Source organism: Protopterus annectens, chromosome 3.part0 (genome assembly GCF_019279795.1).
Source record: "Protopterus annectens isolate FY-2018-M chromosome 3.part0, PAN1.0, whole genome shotgun sequence".
Taxonomy (NCBI): Eukaryota; Metazoa; Chordata; order Ceratodontiformes; family Protopteridae; genus Protopterus; species Protopterus annectens.
In genome coordinates this window covers 1,209,615,149-1,209,633,206 of record NC_056731.1, presented here as the reverse complement: position 1 = coordinate 1,209,633,206, position 18,058 = coordinate 1,209,615,149, and the positions used below count along the sequence as shown (strand labels likewise).

At 35.7% G+C, this 18,058-nt stretch overlaps 1 protein-coding gene across 1 annotated transcript in view; it reads right to left on the bottom strand.

Annotated features, from left to right (window-relative positions):
- Positions 1-18,058, bottom strand: part of ADCY2 (adenylate cyclase 2) — a 4,311,002-nt gene that overhangs the window by 480,605 nt on the left and 3,812,339 nt on the right. Inside the window, exon 15 of the mRNA XM_044065410.1 lies at positions 5,630-5,714. Within this exon, the coding sequence (XP_043921345.1) occupies positions 5,630-5,714 (85 nt within the window). The remainder of the gene's footprint in view (positions 1-5,629; positions 5,715-18,058) is intronic.

Genomic DNA, 18,058 nt, shown 5'->3' with positions numbered 1-18,058 from the left:
GTGAATGGGAAAAATACATCTAATATTTACTAAAAGGAATGCCATAATTGACAAAGGCTACTGAAAATCCACCCAATAAATCACAGCAAAAAAAAAAAATACTACTTCTAATAAGTAATAATAAGTAATAACAGTGAAAGAGTAGCATGAACTTGTACTTTCTCTGGTACAGGTACAGGACAGTGTATAACTCTATTCATTATCTCTAGATGAGCATTTACTTTTCTGCAAAGAGAAATATAAAAGGACTTTTATATGCAAACTGTGTTTTCTTTTGAGTGATATTAGTTGAGACTGTTATGACAAGGGAAACCACATTTTACTGCTTATCACAATTTTTCCAATTGATGAAAGGCAGCTTTGTCAAAATGTCACCTTTTTATCATCACAGTTTCATTTTTTATTCACTTTATTTCAACACCAGGCATTTGTCATATAAAGGAAAAGTGATTTACAAATATTTCCTCTATCAACTCCATGACAACGAGAAATAGAACTATGACTATGACCTATGGTCATTTTCTGCCAGAAACTTGAGGAATGGAGTAGCTGATGATGGTTGGGAGGGAATGACAGGCTTATCTCTTTCAGAGGGAGGGAGGGAGGGAGGTATGGAAACATGTTGGGCACACTTAATGTCATGCCTCCCTGGTAGATTCCTGGTAGAGACTGTTGACCACTTACAACAGGCACAAGCTAGCAATGAGTTAGGCAAACATTGAAGGTTGTTTCACTGAAGAGGTGAAGCTTCACTTCCCTAAAACGCCTGTGTGCATGGTCACTCCAATGTATTATTCAGCACTGTGGCAGGAGGTGGGGCATCTATCACACAACACAACTTGAAATTATGCAATTTGAGAGCTCCTTGCCTGGCCCCATTCAACTACAAGTATGTGATGATTCATACCTACATTTGAGTCAATGGACTTACCACAGTGGGGCAACTTCTCAGCAAATAATATACCTAGGTATCGTGGAAGATGAAAACTTTAGGAGATAGCTAAAAATGAGGCTGAATTCAGATGCAGCTGAGAGGATAGGGTATGTAAAAAACCTGTCTGACTTCTCCCTGTTCATACTTTCTTCTGCACTCTCTGAATGCACCATTTGGTTATCTGTGCAATTTTATATTACCTCATTTTGCATGTCCCACATAATGTGCTATATTCTAAAGACACTGTCAGCCAATAAATCTGGCACTAGGAGTGGTGACTACATCTAAGATACACACACACACACACACACACACACACACACACACATATATATATATATATATATATATATATATATAAATATTTGTGTTCAATAAACTAAATTAAAGAGGTCACTAGCCAGAAGCTCAAGTTAGAAAAGGGCCAAATGTGTATATGAAACTAGATGTTTCCAAGAGCACCATCAAGTCATGAATCAATAGCCAAGACAATAGGCTAGGTGACCCTTTAGGGTGAGGTAAAAATTTAATAAAAGTTTGTAATTTAATAAGCCTTTTTTAGATGAAATTAAAATTCATGTAAGCTTTTGTTGAGGATTATTCTAATGAAATTCAAAGGGGCTCATTGAAAAATGAATAATCTGTCTCACTGTTTACAGTATTATTCAAATAAAAGAACAGTTCAGAGACCTGTGTCAGTGGAGAGACAAAGCGACAGAAAAATTTATGTCCCTAGTATTTCACAGAGGGAAGACAGAACATATTCTGTGGAGAAAATGTTTGGATGTAAAACAAAACCACATCAATATGATAACCTCCTTTGGATAATTTTTGAAGTATAACAAATTCCACAATAATACTAATCACTTGGAATGATGAAGGCACATTGTCTGTGTGTGTGTATGTGTGTTTGTGTGTGTGTATTTAAAACACAAATTATATATATATATATATATATATATATATATATATATATATATATATATAAAACATATATGTGTGTGTGTGTCTATATATATATATATATATATATATATATATATATATATATATATATATATATATATAAACTCTCTGTTAACTGGTAGTTTCTGGTTGCTTGAGAGTTACTATTAAAAATGAGCCTGACTAATTCGGTACCCTATACTATTTGGTTTGACTTGTTCTTAGGTCGGGGAGAGAAGGAATTTATTCCTATCTACCTTTTTAAAACTCTAAAACTCTAAAAATGTAATGTATGTTTCTGCAGGGGGAAAATAGAAAGTGCAACACATGAAAATTGTACTGTATTTCTTCGATTTTGTTTTCTGGTTGCTTGAGTTCCAGTTAACTGAGAGTTTACTGTATATATACATAGGCAAGTGCGTGGGTGAATGTATATATGCACACACACATATATATATATATATATATATATATATATATATATATATATATATATATATATATATATATATATATGGGTGTACCTAATGTCATCGAGATTCCACTTCATCGAACTTTAGAAACACAAGATGACTTTTCCAAAAATGGAGTTTATCGAACATTCACATCACTGGATTTTTACTCCAGTAAAGGAGACTCTAAGCCATCATGGGGAAATTTGCCCTTTTCCCCACTATAGTGTGATCTCGGAATGGTATACTTAATTAGGAGGGGTGGGGGGGTGAAGACTCCCAGTTGGGTGTGTTTGATATGCTTCAGTGTGTTTGTTTTGCCATGGTGGCCAAATGACTTTTTTCCCAGAGTAAAAATCCTTTGATGTGAATGTTTATTAATAAAGTCCCTTTTCAGCAAAGTCGTCTCCTGTTTCTAAAGTTCAATGAAGTGGAATTTCAATGATATCGGGTAGACCCATATATATATATATATATATATATATATATATATATATATATATATATGTTTGGATCTACTTTCAATTGATGAAAGTACGATCCACCAAATGTCAAAACCATGAACTCACTGAATCGAAAGCTGAGTTGCATGAAAACTAACAACGCTGAAAGCTAAATCATCAAACTCACTTGAACGGACTACAGTGTACAAAAGAACAAAAAGAAAAAACAACAATTATACTACACTACATTTTGCAGGGGGGCTTGCCCCCTGCACCCCCATATATAATATATACCAACTCTGAGACTGCACTACAGTGGGGAAAAGGAAAAATTCCCTTACCCCACTGTACTGCGATCTCCAACAACTTTGTAAATGATACATGCAACCTTCTGTAGTTAAGGTCTCACCTCCTCGTTGTGATTTACCTGTAAAATATATTTCCCCCAGGACTCCGGGAGTGATTCTGCACAAATCCGACATTGTAGATGTTAGTATGTTCATACAGCTATTAAAGCAATATGCCCTATATTCAGCATTCAAGGTAATTTCGCTGATTATGCTTTCAGCATTGTCAGTTTCCGAGAAAGTAAGCTTTCAGTGCAGTGAGCATGTGCTTTTGCCGTTTGGTGGAGAGTACTTTCGTCAATTGAAGGTAGATCTATATATATATATATATATATATATATATATATATATATATATATATATATATATCTATAGCCTTCTTGGTGGAATTTAACAGACTCAAAATTATTAAGGAAGAAAAAGAGAAGGTAGCTTATGGAAACTGTATAAGAGGGGTATTGCTAAAAGAGTCTATAACCTGATTAATAGATGACTGAAGGCTACCAAATGTAAATATGAGAAGTATTTATTGTCCTCATTGTCTACAAAAACAATTTATTCATATGTTCATTAGTCAAAAAGAAAGTTAAAAACATCTGGCTCAGTTACTCTGGATGGTAAGGGTTAACCAGGGTGAATGTTGTCTTTTCCCCAGTGTAGTGCAATCTCGGAGGTGGTATATTTAGTTATGGATGGTGGGGGGGGGGTGAAGCCCCCACTGGGGTGGGTTTAGTTTCTTTCCATTGAGTTTTTTTCCCCTGGTGGTCAAGTGGTTCGTTTCCCAGAGAAGGAAGTTCTGTAGTCTGTGCTTTCGGTTTAATGCTGTTTATCTGAAGTGGAGCTGGTGATGTACGATTTGAAGTAGTGTGAATTCAGTAAGTAAAAGTAGACCCATTTTATATATATATATATATATATATATATATATATATATATATATAAAACATTGAAGATCAGAAAATGTAGTTGGTATACATAATTAGTGAGGGGTGTGGGGGCTACAGCCCCCCAGAAGAGTGGAATTCAATGAATGGCATTTCCGATGAAATGCTGTTCATTAAAGTGGTTTTCACTGATTTATTATAGACCCATTAAAATGCAGTATAATACAAGAGCATATTTGAAAACACTGGTGATACTGCAATACATTTTGACTTTCATATTCTACAAACAAAAGTAGGTTATATTTATTTATTTATATTTTATTTTACATTTGTTGCCTGGGAAAGTCCGACTGGATACATGTCCATTTTCAGCAGAGACCCAGGGAGAAAAGCTACAGTTACAAAAGTTCCAGTTACATATGAGGTACATTAATATATGTGAACAAGTTAATAAAGATGGTGGAATACACATACAAAAAATAGGTTTACAATCATAAGTAAATATAGCCAGTTAGCACAGGCTCATAGTAAGTTAGTTGTCAGATAGTAATCACATCATACAGTATAATACATTTTGTACACGTTCAAGACATGCAGTATAGTGCAGCCTTAGACAGATAGAATATAACAGTACTTAGCAGGTTTGTATATAGTTTTATAATGTTGTCTTAGCTTATAAAAGCAGACAGTCAAATGTGAGGTTATTTTTTTATATCAAAGTATTTAGTCATGCATGTGGTCATAACAGGTTTGATATGCCTAAAATTAGTAGTAGTTTCATGTTTAAAAAGTGTGTGTTTTAAGTGTGATTATTAAATAACAGAAGTAGTCTGAAATAGTCTGAAGATGCAGCAATTGCAAATTAATCTTGCCTTGTCTAAATTTAATAGATTTCAAAGCAAATAAATAAATATTTGAAACAATCAAGTCCACACACAGCAAAATATATTGATTTTTCTTCTTAATCATCACAGCAGTTTTTTAATTACAAAGACATGCGTCTGGAGTGTTTCTGCCTAGGCCTCGTTCCAAGTCGGACTTTCCTGGTTAACAAATGTAAAATAAATAAAAAAAATCCTAAAGTTGTACTTGAAATTCTGTAACACTGACAATTAATGTAATGCAAAACAACTTATTGAATTATTATTTTTTTTTGGATTTCATCATACTTAGTTATATCAAAAGTTTAAATGAATATGTACCATATAAGTTATAATTGAAAGGCAAAGATCACTTCATGCTATTAAAAACATACTGCTGATTATTACACTGATGCTTGTCTTCCAAAGACACATCCATTTAGTCTTCCAGAAAGTGAGCACTTGATGAGATCAATGGTTCTACTGCAAAAATAATAGAAGCTGTATAGATCACTGATTTTAGACTATAAGTTCATGTCACCTGACATGACAAGAATGTCATAGAAGGATAGTGGCTTAAGTAAAACCACATTTCTTTTCCAAATTTAAATTAATGACTGATTTTGCTTTTTCTGCTATCTGCATAAGTATAAAGTGAGTTAATAATTATTCTGCAACAAACACATTTTAGTGTGTAAAACAATTCCTTACCAATGGCTGATTATTGCAATTGTTGTGGTATTTGTATGTTCCTGGATACCTACCAAAAGTTGTCCAGCAAAACAGATAAAAACGATGAAGGAAAGAAGGAGAAATGCAGCTCCAAATGAAATTCCGAGGACAGAAGTTCTGAAGGAAAACAAAAGGGAAAAACTTATAAGAACCACACAGTATTACTGAATTAGAGGTTCAAAATTACTGACAATTGCATATGACACTACAGTTGGAAACTAAATGTCTGAAAAATTATAGTCTTCAGTCTAATCATTAATTGTACATGAACAACCCACACTAGTAAATCAAGCAAAGCACATTTTAGTGTGTTAAACTATACTCCATAGCTTCAGGTTAAATAAACAAGCTCAGATTGACAGTGTTGAATAAAAACTTATATTTGTTATGGTTAATATTCTAAAATGCTCATAGACAATAAATGTATCACAGCTAGGATTGTACATAACTATAACTGGATTAATTTTCTTTAAAAGTCGTAGTCTGTAATATTATCATGTACTAAGGTAACAGACAATTTGCTGGATTGTAAATATTCTTCTTTTGTGAATACTCATATTGCTGTTCGTATTAAAACAACTGTTTCAACCCTAAGCAGATTATGTCCTTATGCAGTGCAACAGGATAAACTTCCTCTAAATTCATTGAATAAGCATACTATACATAGCTATTAAATATTGTTTCAAAGTAAAAATCATCAAATCAATTAATATAGTTGAATGTCTGTATCTTTTATCAATATTCCAAGATTTGCCTTTCAGGAGGATTTAGAATCAGTCATATGTGGTGTGGTAGATTTATCTAATTACTTACTAATATCCTCTTGCTCACTCTAGCAGAGAAACTAAACCATCTCAATTTCTGGATATGATCTAACTCTATACTTGTTTGACTTGAGTCAGTCCACAAAAAGATGCCTTTATTATTATGAATACCATTTGTAAATGTTTATCTGAGGTATGGGTCCTGTAGCCTAAATAGGAGGTATGTATATAAACTAAATTTAATTCTGCATTTGTTGTATTTGAAAACTAGCTTGCTTGAACAAGTCTGCAAAAATAATTTTTTTCTCATAAGTAATTACTATATGTAATATTTTTTTTCTGAATGTATCTGTGTTGGAGCTTTTATCCCAGGGCCTCGGCTGAAAATGGACATGTATCCAGTTGGACTATCCCAGTCAACAAATGTAAAATAAAAATAAATAAATTAATTAATAAATGCATAATAGGTCTGCAAACACAATTAATAACAGTGGTATAAATTTAAGTGTACAATGAACAGATAAGATTTATAATATTGAAGGAATATAGGTGGTAGTTCTGATAAGGAGAAGATCTAAGCTTGAATGACTTAAAGACATATAAAATGAGGACTTGGCATGTTTTACTACACAAGAATTTAGCAAATGCACTTGTATTGGAAAACAACCTTTAGAAATAAAGAACATTTTGGGGAATTATTAAGCAGAACAACAGTACACTTGTAAACAGTAAGATGTAACAGCAGATAAAAAAATATCAGCACAGAAAGTGTAAGGAGGATTATTAAATGATCTAAATAAAATAAAGACATAATCAAGGAACAAGAATGCTAGAAATAGAAATGTGTAAAATAAATGGAGTGAAAGAATATGTGATGACAGTGGAGAGATTTTGACTTAGAGTGAATTGCTTTTAGCGTAAAAGAGTATTAAGGTTAATAAACAAGTCACTCAAAGCAATGATACACATATTTAAGGAAAACTTGATGCTGATTTTTATTTGATAGTCATATGTAGTAGGCAAAAAGGTGAAGTGATATTTGCAGTACTGGTTTTAGTTTACTTCCTGAGCTGAAAACCAAATTATAAACAAGAGGAAAAAAAAAAGGATCCAGTCGCCAACAACAATTCAAACTCACTTTAATGAATAAATTCCCATATAAAATCCAAAAGGATAAATGCTTTCATTTTGTCAATACTAAAACTTCATCAGATAATAACAAACAAGATTAAGGATCCCTTTAAATGCTTAACAGAAATCATGTGATCCAAGATCACCAAACAATTATTTTTAAAGGTGGCACACCCCCCAAAAAAGCCCAATCAAATCAGTCAGAACTGGTCAGTGTTCTACCCCAGTAAACAATTTTTAATAAATAAGTAAATAAATAGGTAAGAAAACCAATTTATTGTGCAAGAAGTGACTAATATAACAGGAAATGAAAACTGAGATTGAAGTAAATAAAATACAAAAAATATGTCAAGGCATAGAATAATTTATATTATAAAGGTGTACAACAGAAATAAAAGAGAAAGTGTGAAGAATGGAACTAGGGATTTTATTGAGACTAATTCTTACTAAGGTAGGTGCAATGATGTTTCAGTGGCTCTCACACAATTTACTCAGTTTAAGTGAACAAAGGGAGTAGAGCACAATGGAATGAATGAAGAAGGCAGCTTCATTCTAATTTAAGAAGCCTATAAAATGAGAACAATGAACTGACAGCCAATATGGGGATTAGTGACACTGAAATATTACAGATTTTGAGGAAAGTCATACCAAAAGAGGATTACAGACTTAGGATTGGGACACATTTTCTGAGCACAGATATGATAGGCTAGAAAATGTATAATACTTTAAATAAGAAATTATCTGACAGAACAATTAGCTTCAAAAATAAAATTAAGTTAGATTTTTGTATGAGTTTTTTTGAGGGTACCTGAAATCAACTATTACTTACTATAAGACTTTACTTTTTTAATATTTCCATACATGCCCTAAAACAACGTCTAGAGTTATCCTTAACTACTAATTATGCCAAGTGTATATTGATTTTGAACCTACCAAAAATAAACTAGATAAAGGCATTTTATATACTCCAAAGAATTAAATACTATTACAAATTTTTATATATGTTTAAAAATTATTAGAAACCATAAATATGGCAGTTGGAAAATAATTTAGATAGTTTCTCCCTGATATAATCTCTGTGTCAGTCCATGCATACTGACTCATCTCTCTCACACACACACACACACACACACACACATATATATATATATATATATATATATACATATATATATGTATATATATATATATATATATATATATGTGTGTATATATATATATATATATATATATATATATATATATATATATATATATATATATATATATATATATATATATATATATATATATATATATATATATATATATATATATATATATATATATATATAGGTCTACCTAAATTAACCAAAACTGCAAATGACCGACAGCGAGATAACCGACACTGGAAGATCGACAACAGAAAAGACCAACAGTTGAGAATCCCGACTTTGAGAACACCGACATGTTAAGGTAAGTGTGTGATAGGGACGGACGTTAGGGTCAGGGTGTGGGTAAGGTAAGTGTGTGATAGTGATGGATGTTAGGGTAGGGTGCGGATGAGGTAAGTGTGCGATAGTGATGGACTTTAGGTTTAGGGGCGGGTTAAGTGAGTTAGGGTTAGGGTGCGGGTAAGGTAAGTGTGCAGTAGTGACGGACTTAAGGGTTAGGGACAGATTAAGTGAGTTAGGGTTAGGGTGCGGGCAAGTTTAGTGTGCGATAGTGACAGACTTAAGGGTTAGGGGCGGATTAAGTGAGTTAGGGTGTGGGTAAGGTAAGTGTGTGATAGTGACGGACCTTAGGGTTAGGGTTTGGGTTAAGGTTAGTGCATATATAGTTGTGTATGTAAGGTTTAGTGTAGGTTTGTAAGGTTTTTGGTGTGCTTGTGTTGTGTGTGTGTTTTTCGGGACAGTTATTTGTTTTGTTGATTGTCGGGATTGTGGTTTGTCAGGCATGTGAAGTTTCGTGGTTTTGAACTTTCGGTTTTGTCGTGTCGGTTATTTCGTTGTCGGTGTTTTGGCGTGTCGGTGTTATCAGGTAGACCCATATATATATATATATATATATATATATATATATATATATATATATAGACATAGATATATAGATACATAGATATGTGTAGATATACACATATATATTAGTACATTGTAAGTGATCAAAATGTTAAAATATTGAGCAAAACATTGACAAAAATACTTCAAAGCTTCACAGTATCACAGTAAAAACATCAAAACTACAAAATATTGCAAAAAAAAAAAAAAAATTTGCAATCTTTAGACCAAACCCACATCACAACATTCAGTATGTTTGACTGAATAGTGGTAGTGATACTGATTTTTTTTTAAGGTTAATGTGTAGGGTTAGGGTTGGGGAAGGGTTAGGTTTAGCATGCATGACTAACAGTTGTCCTTTTGTCCTTAACCTTGCCCTTCTAAACTCTTTCTGTAACACTATCACTACATACGTTCAGACACACATGCAGCACCACAGATTCTCGTACAGCAGAAGATCTATTGCCTTAACTAACCTTTACCCTAATCCTAACCATCACTCAATCAAACATCACTAACCCGTACTCTAACCCTAACACACAAACACAGCAAAGAGAACAGACACACACACACACACACACACACACACACACACACACACACACACACACACACACACACACACACACACACACACACACACACAGACACACACACGCACACACACAGACATGCACACAAACACACACACCTAATAAAAACCCACTTACCTGTTTTCAGGTAAAACATGTATTAAATGAACCTTGCCATTAAAAAATGAACATTCAACAAAAGAACCCCCTCCCACACACACAAACATTTAAGACTTTTCACTTGCTTTTGATTTTTACTGTCTTTGACACAAAAGAAAATACACAGGAATGTAAAAGGCTAGAGTGATGAATATGCAATAGATTCTACTAACATAAGGAATGAAAAAGCCAAGATACAGTTTATTTTTAATAAGAAAAAGAACATTCTACTCAAAGAAAAATACTATTTCAGTGGGACTAAGTGAAAAGCTAGATAATTAAAAAATAATAGTAGAGTATATAGCAAAAAAGAATCATTACTAACTTTGTATAAGAAATGATCTTAGTAGAAAATAGCTTAAAGCAATATAAGGATGGTATGGTAAAAAACAAAGACTTATGTTGTTTAGGGATGTATATAGCAACAAACATTTATTTTCATATATGAATAAGCCCACTGAAGAGCATTGTGTCAGTTATCAGATTTAACCAGTTTAATATAAAGTATCTTATAAGAATAGTAGGAAATGTATGGCTAATTTTAACAACCATATGGACATGTATGCTTACAATTTCGGGGATGATTTTTTCAGTGTTTTTTTTTGGTTCCCCTCCTTCTATCTACCGTATCCTTGTGCTTTTCTTTTATCACCATAAATAGGATGACAGTATGATTAGGGCATCCTGAGAAAACACCCCCTTAAAGGTAGGTAGAGACTTTTCTATCACTTTGATAAATAACACATGTAGCTGTGGGAAAAATAATAGATGTTAGATATTATTTGAAAGTTTAAGGAAACAGAAAGAAAGAAATCTATTGGAATGTACATAATTCATTACCAAATACCACAGCAATGTACAGAGCCATTTGTAGTGTTTCTGAGTAAAATGATTATTAAATCATTGCACTCTGCTGGAATATTTATGGTAGAAGCAGAGTGAAGCTGCTCACCTCCAAGTATCACACAAGACCAAGTCCTAAAAGCACTATCAAAAGCTAAAAATACTTCCTCAATAGTTTGTGAAAGTATCCCTGGATGCATTTTAAATAGCATGAAGCACAATTTTGCCTCACTGCTAACAACACTGTTCAATCTGTACCTCCATACAGGTTTTGTAATTAGCAAATGGAGGACAGCTGCAGTCATTCCTCTGCATAAGGGAGAACCTGCTGCAGACCCGAGCAACTACAGATGCAAAGTCTGACCAGCCTCATATGTAAAGCGATGGAAATTCTTATCATGGAAACAATCAATAAGGACATAGGGAACTCCAAACACTGGACCTGTTTCAGTTTTAATTCTTCAAAGTCAGGTCATACATACCCAATCTGGAAGACTTTTTGAAAAGGACACCTAAGTAATGGATAAAAGCAAAATGGTATATAGTGTATACCTTGACCTGCCCAACGCTATTTACACAATCCCCCATTTGGGATTTGGGAACTTATGTGGATAATGTCCTAACTTTACATTCACATATGTCCATTGTTGTAAGAAAGTCCTTCTGTATTTCTGTATTTCACAGCTTATAAACAAAGGGATTATACCTATATCCAATGATACCATTGTCCCTATGCTTGGTCGTCAGTAAAAACTACAATGCCCACAGGAATACTACAGAGATACCTTACTACAATGATACAAGCCCTGAACAATATATCAAAGCCCATTCAATATAATCAGTATCGTACAGACTGGTAAGATGTGACCTCTGTCTAACATACAAGGCATCCTCTGACCCAACACTGACAGATTTACTGCACATCAGCAGTCAAATGGCATCCGAAATACTCAGTCTGGGGATATAAACTTTTTCTGCAACATTAACAGAATAGTTTAGAGGGACTGGTATATCTCACAGGGGAGATCACTGCTCTGGAACAGACTCCCTATACATTTAAAACAAAGCTCACCCTCTTCCATATTCAAGTTGGAAACAAAAAATGTGCCATGAGACTGCCCCTTTTAGAAGTACTGGACAGAAACAACTCCTAAATGCTTTATACCATGGATGGATCCCCTCATATTATCTATGGTATGATCCCAGCTATTCTTATTAGGGGTAATATATAATTATCAACCATGGGATGCGTAAGGCCAATTTAACACCAAATGAGTTAGGTTAATTCAAGCATCAAAAGGGAAACTGGCTAGCCTTAAATTGCCAACAAGGGCAGTTTACCTTAGTAATCACGTACAAACCTATAAGCACAGTAAAAAAAAACAACACTGGCTATAACGCAACATGCTTATACTGAAAGGAAAATCAGGCTAACTAATCATTTGAATTGTTTAAAATCGATCGAGGATGTGTTACATAGAGGCTCACTACTGATATACCATTTCTAAACTATAATAATACATTTGATGTTTGTAGTGCAGTCTGTAATGTTAAAGTAATTAAAGTTTATAATATTATTCTGTATAGATGAAAATTGTATAGACTTGATTTCCCAAAAGCTAAGAGTCACAGTATTCACAGTAAAGTTTTAATTACTTTAAAACAGGAATCCATAAAGGCTCAAGGTTGGAACTAAAGCTGGATTACTCTAAAATAAAATCAACATTTCAGTGGCTAGAAATGTAGATATTTTTGTTCCTTTTTCTGTTGTTAATTCAAAATTTACCAGAAAATCCTTTACTGATTTTTTTTTTTGAGACAACTGATGTGGCTGGGCCCGTAACAGTTTGTTATAGCTTAGCACTAGACAATGTGAGCTCATGGACTAGATGAAACGAGGCATGAAAGGAACACATTTTAAATAAAATGAACAAAGGAAAGAGCTTAATATGCAAAAAGATAAATAGCATTACTTTTTGGCCTTATACTGATGAAGACATATACAGTACTGCCGTGACAATCTCTTTTCTTGGGACACAAACATTTTACCTTTACATAGTAGCTCTTGGTTTAATTTCTAAAAATGCTTAGTTTGTTTTAAACACCTTGCTAGAAATGTACTCCATTCATTAATCAGGGCATGATTAAAGTACATAAAATCAATATTGCTTCAGTATTTGATGTTAGCCAACAGTGCTCTGCTTAGCACCCTTAATGTGCCCAGGATTGTCTCTCTGTAGCTCATATGGGGTTATCTGTATTAGGAGCATATTTTAGTATGATTATAAATTATTTTCTGTTAGTTCTGTTGTTCCCACTACTGTTGGAACTATATGGTAGCCCTCTTCCACAATGCTTTCATTTTTATAGGGTCATAGGTTCGTAGGTGTTTACTAGACAAATGACCACAAGGGCCTTTTTAAGCCTAGCCATGCACCCCAAATCTCTGACGAGTTTTCATACCCTTGATAAGTGTAAGCATGGGGCTGAGAAATGAGCTATTTACAAGTTACCTGTTTGCATCAGAGACATAGGTTCCAAACCAGGGATGAATTTCCGGTTTCCCATCAAATTGTCCAAGTTGCACTTCAATTGGATTAGGGAGAAACTCTGCTTCAAATGGATGGAGAGCCTGTTCCATAGATGGAGTAGTCTCTGGGATACATACCTATTTCTCCAGCAGGTCCTAGTTGTATCACAGCCAAAGCTTAAGTCTTTAGAATGGGTAATTCTGGTACTGTTTTGTGGATATGCAGGAGGTCTATCAGAGTGGAGTTTGACAATGCCCTGTATGCCAGGCATAGATCTCCCCTCAAAAGCCTGTAGGAGACAGAATACAGAGGTAGGGCCTTCAGGCGGTCTGCATAGGACATATTACCGATGCCCTGTATTCTAAGTGAGGAACCTCTGTGGACGTTCCACTTGTTGGATATGCCTGGTTAGGTACATACCAACGGGGAAAAAACACCAACCACCACTCCTCCAAAAAATGCAGCAAATGCAAAATGAGATTCAGGAAAAGCACAACACTGGGGTGAAAAAATTCTCAAAAAATATTTTATTAAGAATTTTTTATTTCCCTATTAGAAGACTGAAGATACATTCTTTCGAATGCGTCTTGGTCGAACTCAAAAGCCTGAAATGGCAAAATATCAAAGCGGATTTTAAGTGAATTCTTTCCCTGGGAAAGAATCCGCTTGGCCGTTTCACTACTTTGCCATTTTTGGCACTGTAGTGTGGTCTTGGAGTTGGTATATTTAAGTAGGGGGGTGTAAGGGGCAAAGTCCCCCTCTTAATGTAATGTTTAAAGTGTTTTTTTTTTTTTTGCTGGAACAACTATTTTTTTTTCCTAGGAAAAAAAATCACTGTTCTGACAGTTCAAAATTGTAAGCTTTTGCTTACATAGGGTCGATTAATCACTGTTCGCTTTTTTAAGCATTCAGTGATCTCATATAGGCCTACATTTTTTCACCCTGATTTTGTGCTTTTCTTGAATCTAGCTCATTTTCTATTTGCTATATACCAAAGGGGGCATTGTACTAAATGATAGTTCTGATGAATTTCGAATACAGTGGAGCAATGACTTCCTTGGACTTAGATGCCATACCTTTGTTTATAAGTTGCGCAATGTAGAATGATTTCCTCACCACTCTAGACACCTTATGATCAAAGCCTAGATTATTATTTATGTGTGTCCCTAAATCCCTGACTACTGGGTCGACTCTAAGGGGTGTGTTGTCAATATGATATTTACCAGGGATGGAGGACTTCAATGGGCACAAATACCCTTATGCATTTCTTGGCATTTAGCTTTAGTCCATGACTCTGACACCAGTCATTTGTCTGTGTCAGCCCCTCCTGGAGAACATTTGTGTCAGTGTAAGATTCAATGACAGTGCCTAATTTGCTATCATCTGCAAATTTAGTCAGCCAGAGACCACTGACATTGGCCTTGACTTCTGAGAAGTAAATGCTAAAAAGGAGCAGTCCAATTACTGATCCCTGAGGGACTCCACTTGTGACTGGCCTCTTTGTAGAGGTGGACTCCCCATTTCTAACTTCTTGGGTCCTGTGAGCCAGTTGGCTATCCACCTGGTGGCATATGGGTTAGTACCTATCCTTTTGAGTTTGTCAGCAATGCTCAAGTGGAGTATTGTGTCAAATGCCTTGGCCAGGTCAATATAGTGTGAATGATTTTGCCCTCATCCATGCTTTGGTTACCTTCTCAAAGAAGTCCACCAAGGTGAGTATTCATGATCTACCCTTTATGAAATCAAACTGGGTTGGGTCCAGTGTCTGGAGGTTTACTATATCTCTAGTGATCATCTTCATGATAATTCTTGTCATGGCTTTACATATAAGACTAGTGAGACTTATGGGTGTGTAGTTTCCAGGGTCTGTAGATGGCCCGCCTTTGTGCAGAGGGATGACTGTTGCTTTTCTCCATTCATGAGGCACAAAGCCTGTTTGGAAGCTACAGTTAAATAGTAATTCCAGAGGTTGTGATAGGTCATGTTTCATGCTATTTAGAAGGCATCCTGGGATATTGTCTGGGCCCATTGATGCAATGTTCTTGGTCTTATAGAGAGCATTAAGGACCTGTTCCCTAGTGATAGTAGAAAGAGTTATATTTGATGATATTTCCTGAGGGAAAGTTGAGGGGGAGAGAGGAGTAAAGCTCGAGCTGAAATTATCAGCCAGGAAGTTTTCTATATCTTCTGGCTCAGAATAGGTGGCTCCATTTACAATGAGCTCTGCACACAATTGTGTATTGCCTTTGAGGTTGTGGACATAGCTAGAGAATGCGTTTTTATTGTCCTTGGCCTGGGAGGCAAAATTACCTATAATTTGGCTTTGGTAGACTTTATTTGTACTTTGAGTTGTTTGTATAGTTTAATGAGAGTGCTTTTATTCTGCTGGGTGCTGCTCCTCCTAATTTTTGCAGTGATTTTCTTCCTCCTGTTATACATCCGATTAATTTTGTAATTCCACCAGGGTGGCTTGTTTTATGAGTTAATTCTGTACTTCTTCCTGGTGGGTACAGCTGCCTCTGTGCTGCTATTAACAGGCTTGTACATGGTTTCTGTGAACAGTTCTGCATAGGCAGAAGTGGTCTCAGGGTTTATAGGGGCTTGAAATCTTGCCAGGTTCTCACTTAATAGCAGTATTTTGCTTACAAATCCTGGTATTTTATGACTTTGTGTATCTCAGTACATAAGACACTATAATCGTCTGGTGTAGCAATTTCAGTGATTAACAATACTTTTGTCTTTTTTTCTTGGGCTACTATACCTGGTTGTCTTGCATCTATTTTTTGAATTGTTGGTATGGGTGATCCCATGTGATCCATACTTCATAATTCCGAATAATGCTTTTTGGTTCATATTTCCAATGCTTCTCAGCCACTTCTCCATACCTCTCAACTGTCCAGATTTTTGCAGAATGCCCAGATTTTTGCTTCATATTTTTGGTCTGTTCCTCATAGAATTTGTTGTTTTCTGGCAAACCGCTGACAATTGAAGTCACTAAATAATGACATGCATTTAAGTTTCAGACTTTATATCCTTCAGAAAAATGCTTGCTAATGCAAAACCTGTTAGTCTAGCAACTTTCTAAGTGTATGAGCAACATTTAAACTCTGTTCCTGTTTCTGGACTTTTGCACCACCATTATTTTAGACTTTTCTCCAGATTTCTTATGCTAAGAGGTTGAGAGGTTATGCTTCTACCTTGTACTACTTGCACAATCCCCAGTGGAACAGATGTTCTTCGTCTTCCATTGCTGCAGTCCTTACTATTGGGTATAGTCCGCATCCAGTCGGCCCGAATACAGAGAGTAAGGGGCTGCGTCGGTCGGTCAGGCGTATTAGATCAGCGCCAGGGTATCACGGCGCATGACCGCGCCATATCCTCATCTTTCTTTTTGCTGGCGGCATGCAGAAGCCAGCAGCGCAGGCAGGTTGCAGGTTGGCGTTCTGAAATCTTTCGAGCGAAAGGGTCGAAAGAGAACAAACTAAAGCAATTCCGTTTTTTCGGAACATTTTTTTTTTTCTTTTCTCAACATTTACCGGATGTCAGAAAAAGTGAATAACACTATTTCTTTTGTGGGGAACAGATACCTCATAGGGGATACCATACCTTTGTGTACCTGTGTTTTGCTGTTGGTTGCCCACACGTTGTTGGTTGCCATATTTGTGCTAGGTTTAACAAACGCACTATTAAAAAGGAGGTTGTTTGGCTGGCGGTTTGGGAAGTTGATGCCGTGCAGTCCGCGGCGCTCGCTCCATGCCGCCGTAGGACAAAACAGCGACCAAGCAGCGTGAGGTGGACAGAACGTTGATGAACGTCAGTCCCGGACGTCGGTTGGAATCAGTTTTGTGGGGAAGTGAGCTGGAGCCAGAGGCAGTGCCAGGACTGTTAGGCCAGAGGCCTCAGGAGGAGGTGTTACAGGATGTGCCCTCTCAGGGGTGTGGCTGAGCTCTCTTCTCCCTCTTCCCTTCTGTTCTCTCTTCCAAAGTGCCAAAGGCCTCTGCTGCCCAAAGGTTGTTGCTTTCAGTGGGCTCCAGGCTGCTTTCCTAAGGGGCTTCTGCCTAGCATTTCAGGTTTAAAATAGCTTAAAATTTTATTTAAGAATGGCAGAAGATTTGATTACCTAGATGAGAGGTTCTATGCCCCGCAGACTTTGATAGTTTTGAAGAGGCTTCAGGACTTCAGGGAGACTTGGTGGAACTCTTGGAGAATCTTCTGATTCTGATCTGGATGTATTCTGATTCTGATGAATCCTCCTCCACCTGTTTCTCTGATCCAGATGTTTCCTTCATTCATCCTGCAGCTTCTGGGAAGGGAGTTTTTTGATTCCTCTGGATTTTCAGAGGGGCTTAGGAAATTAAGAAATTCAGGGAATTTTGTTTACTCAAGGCTTAGGGGCTGATGTAAGCATAGTGCTTTGGCTATTCC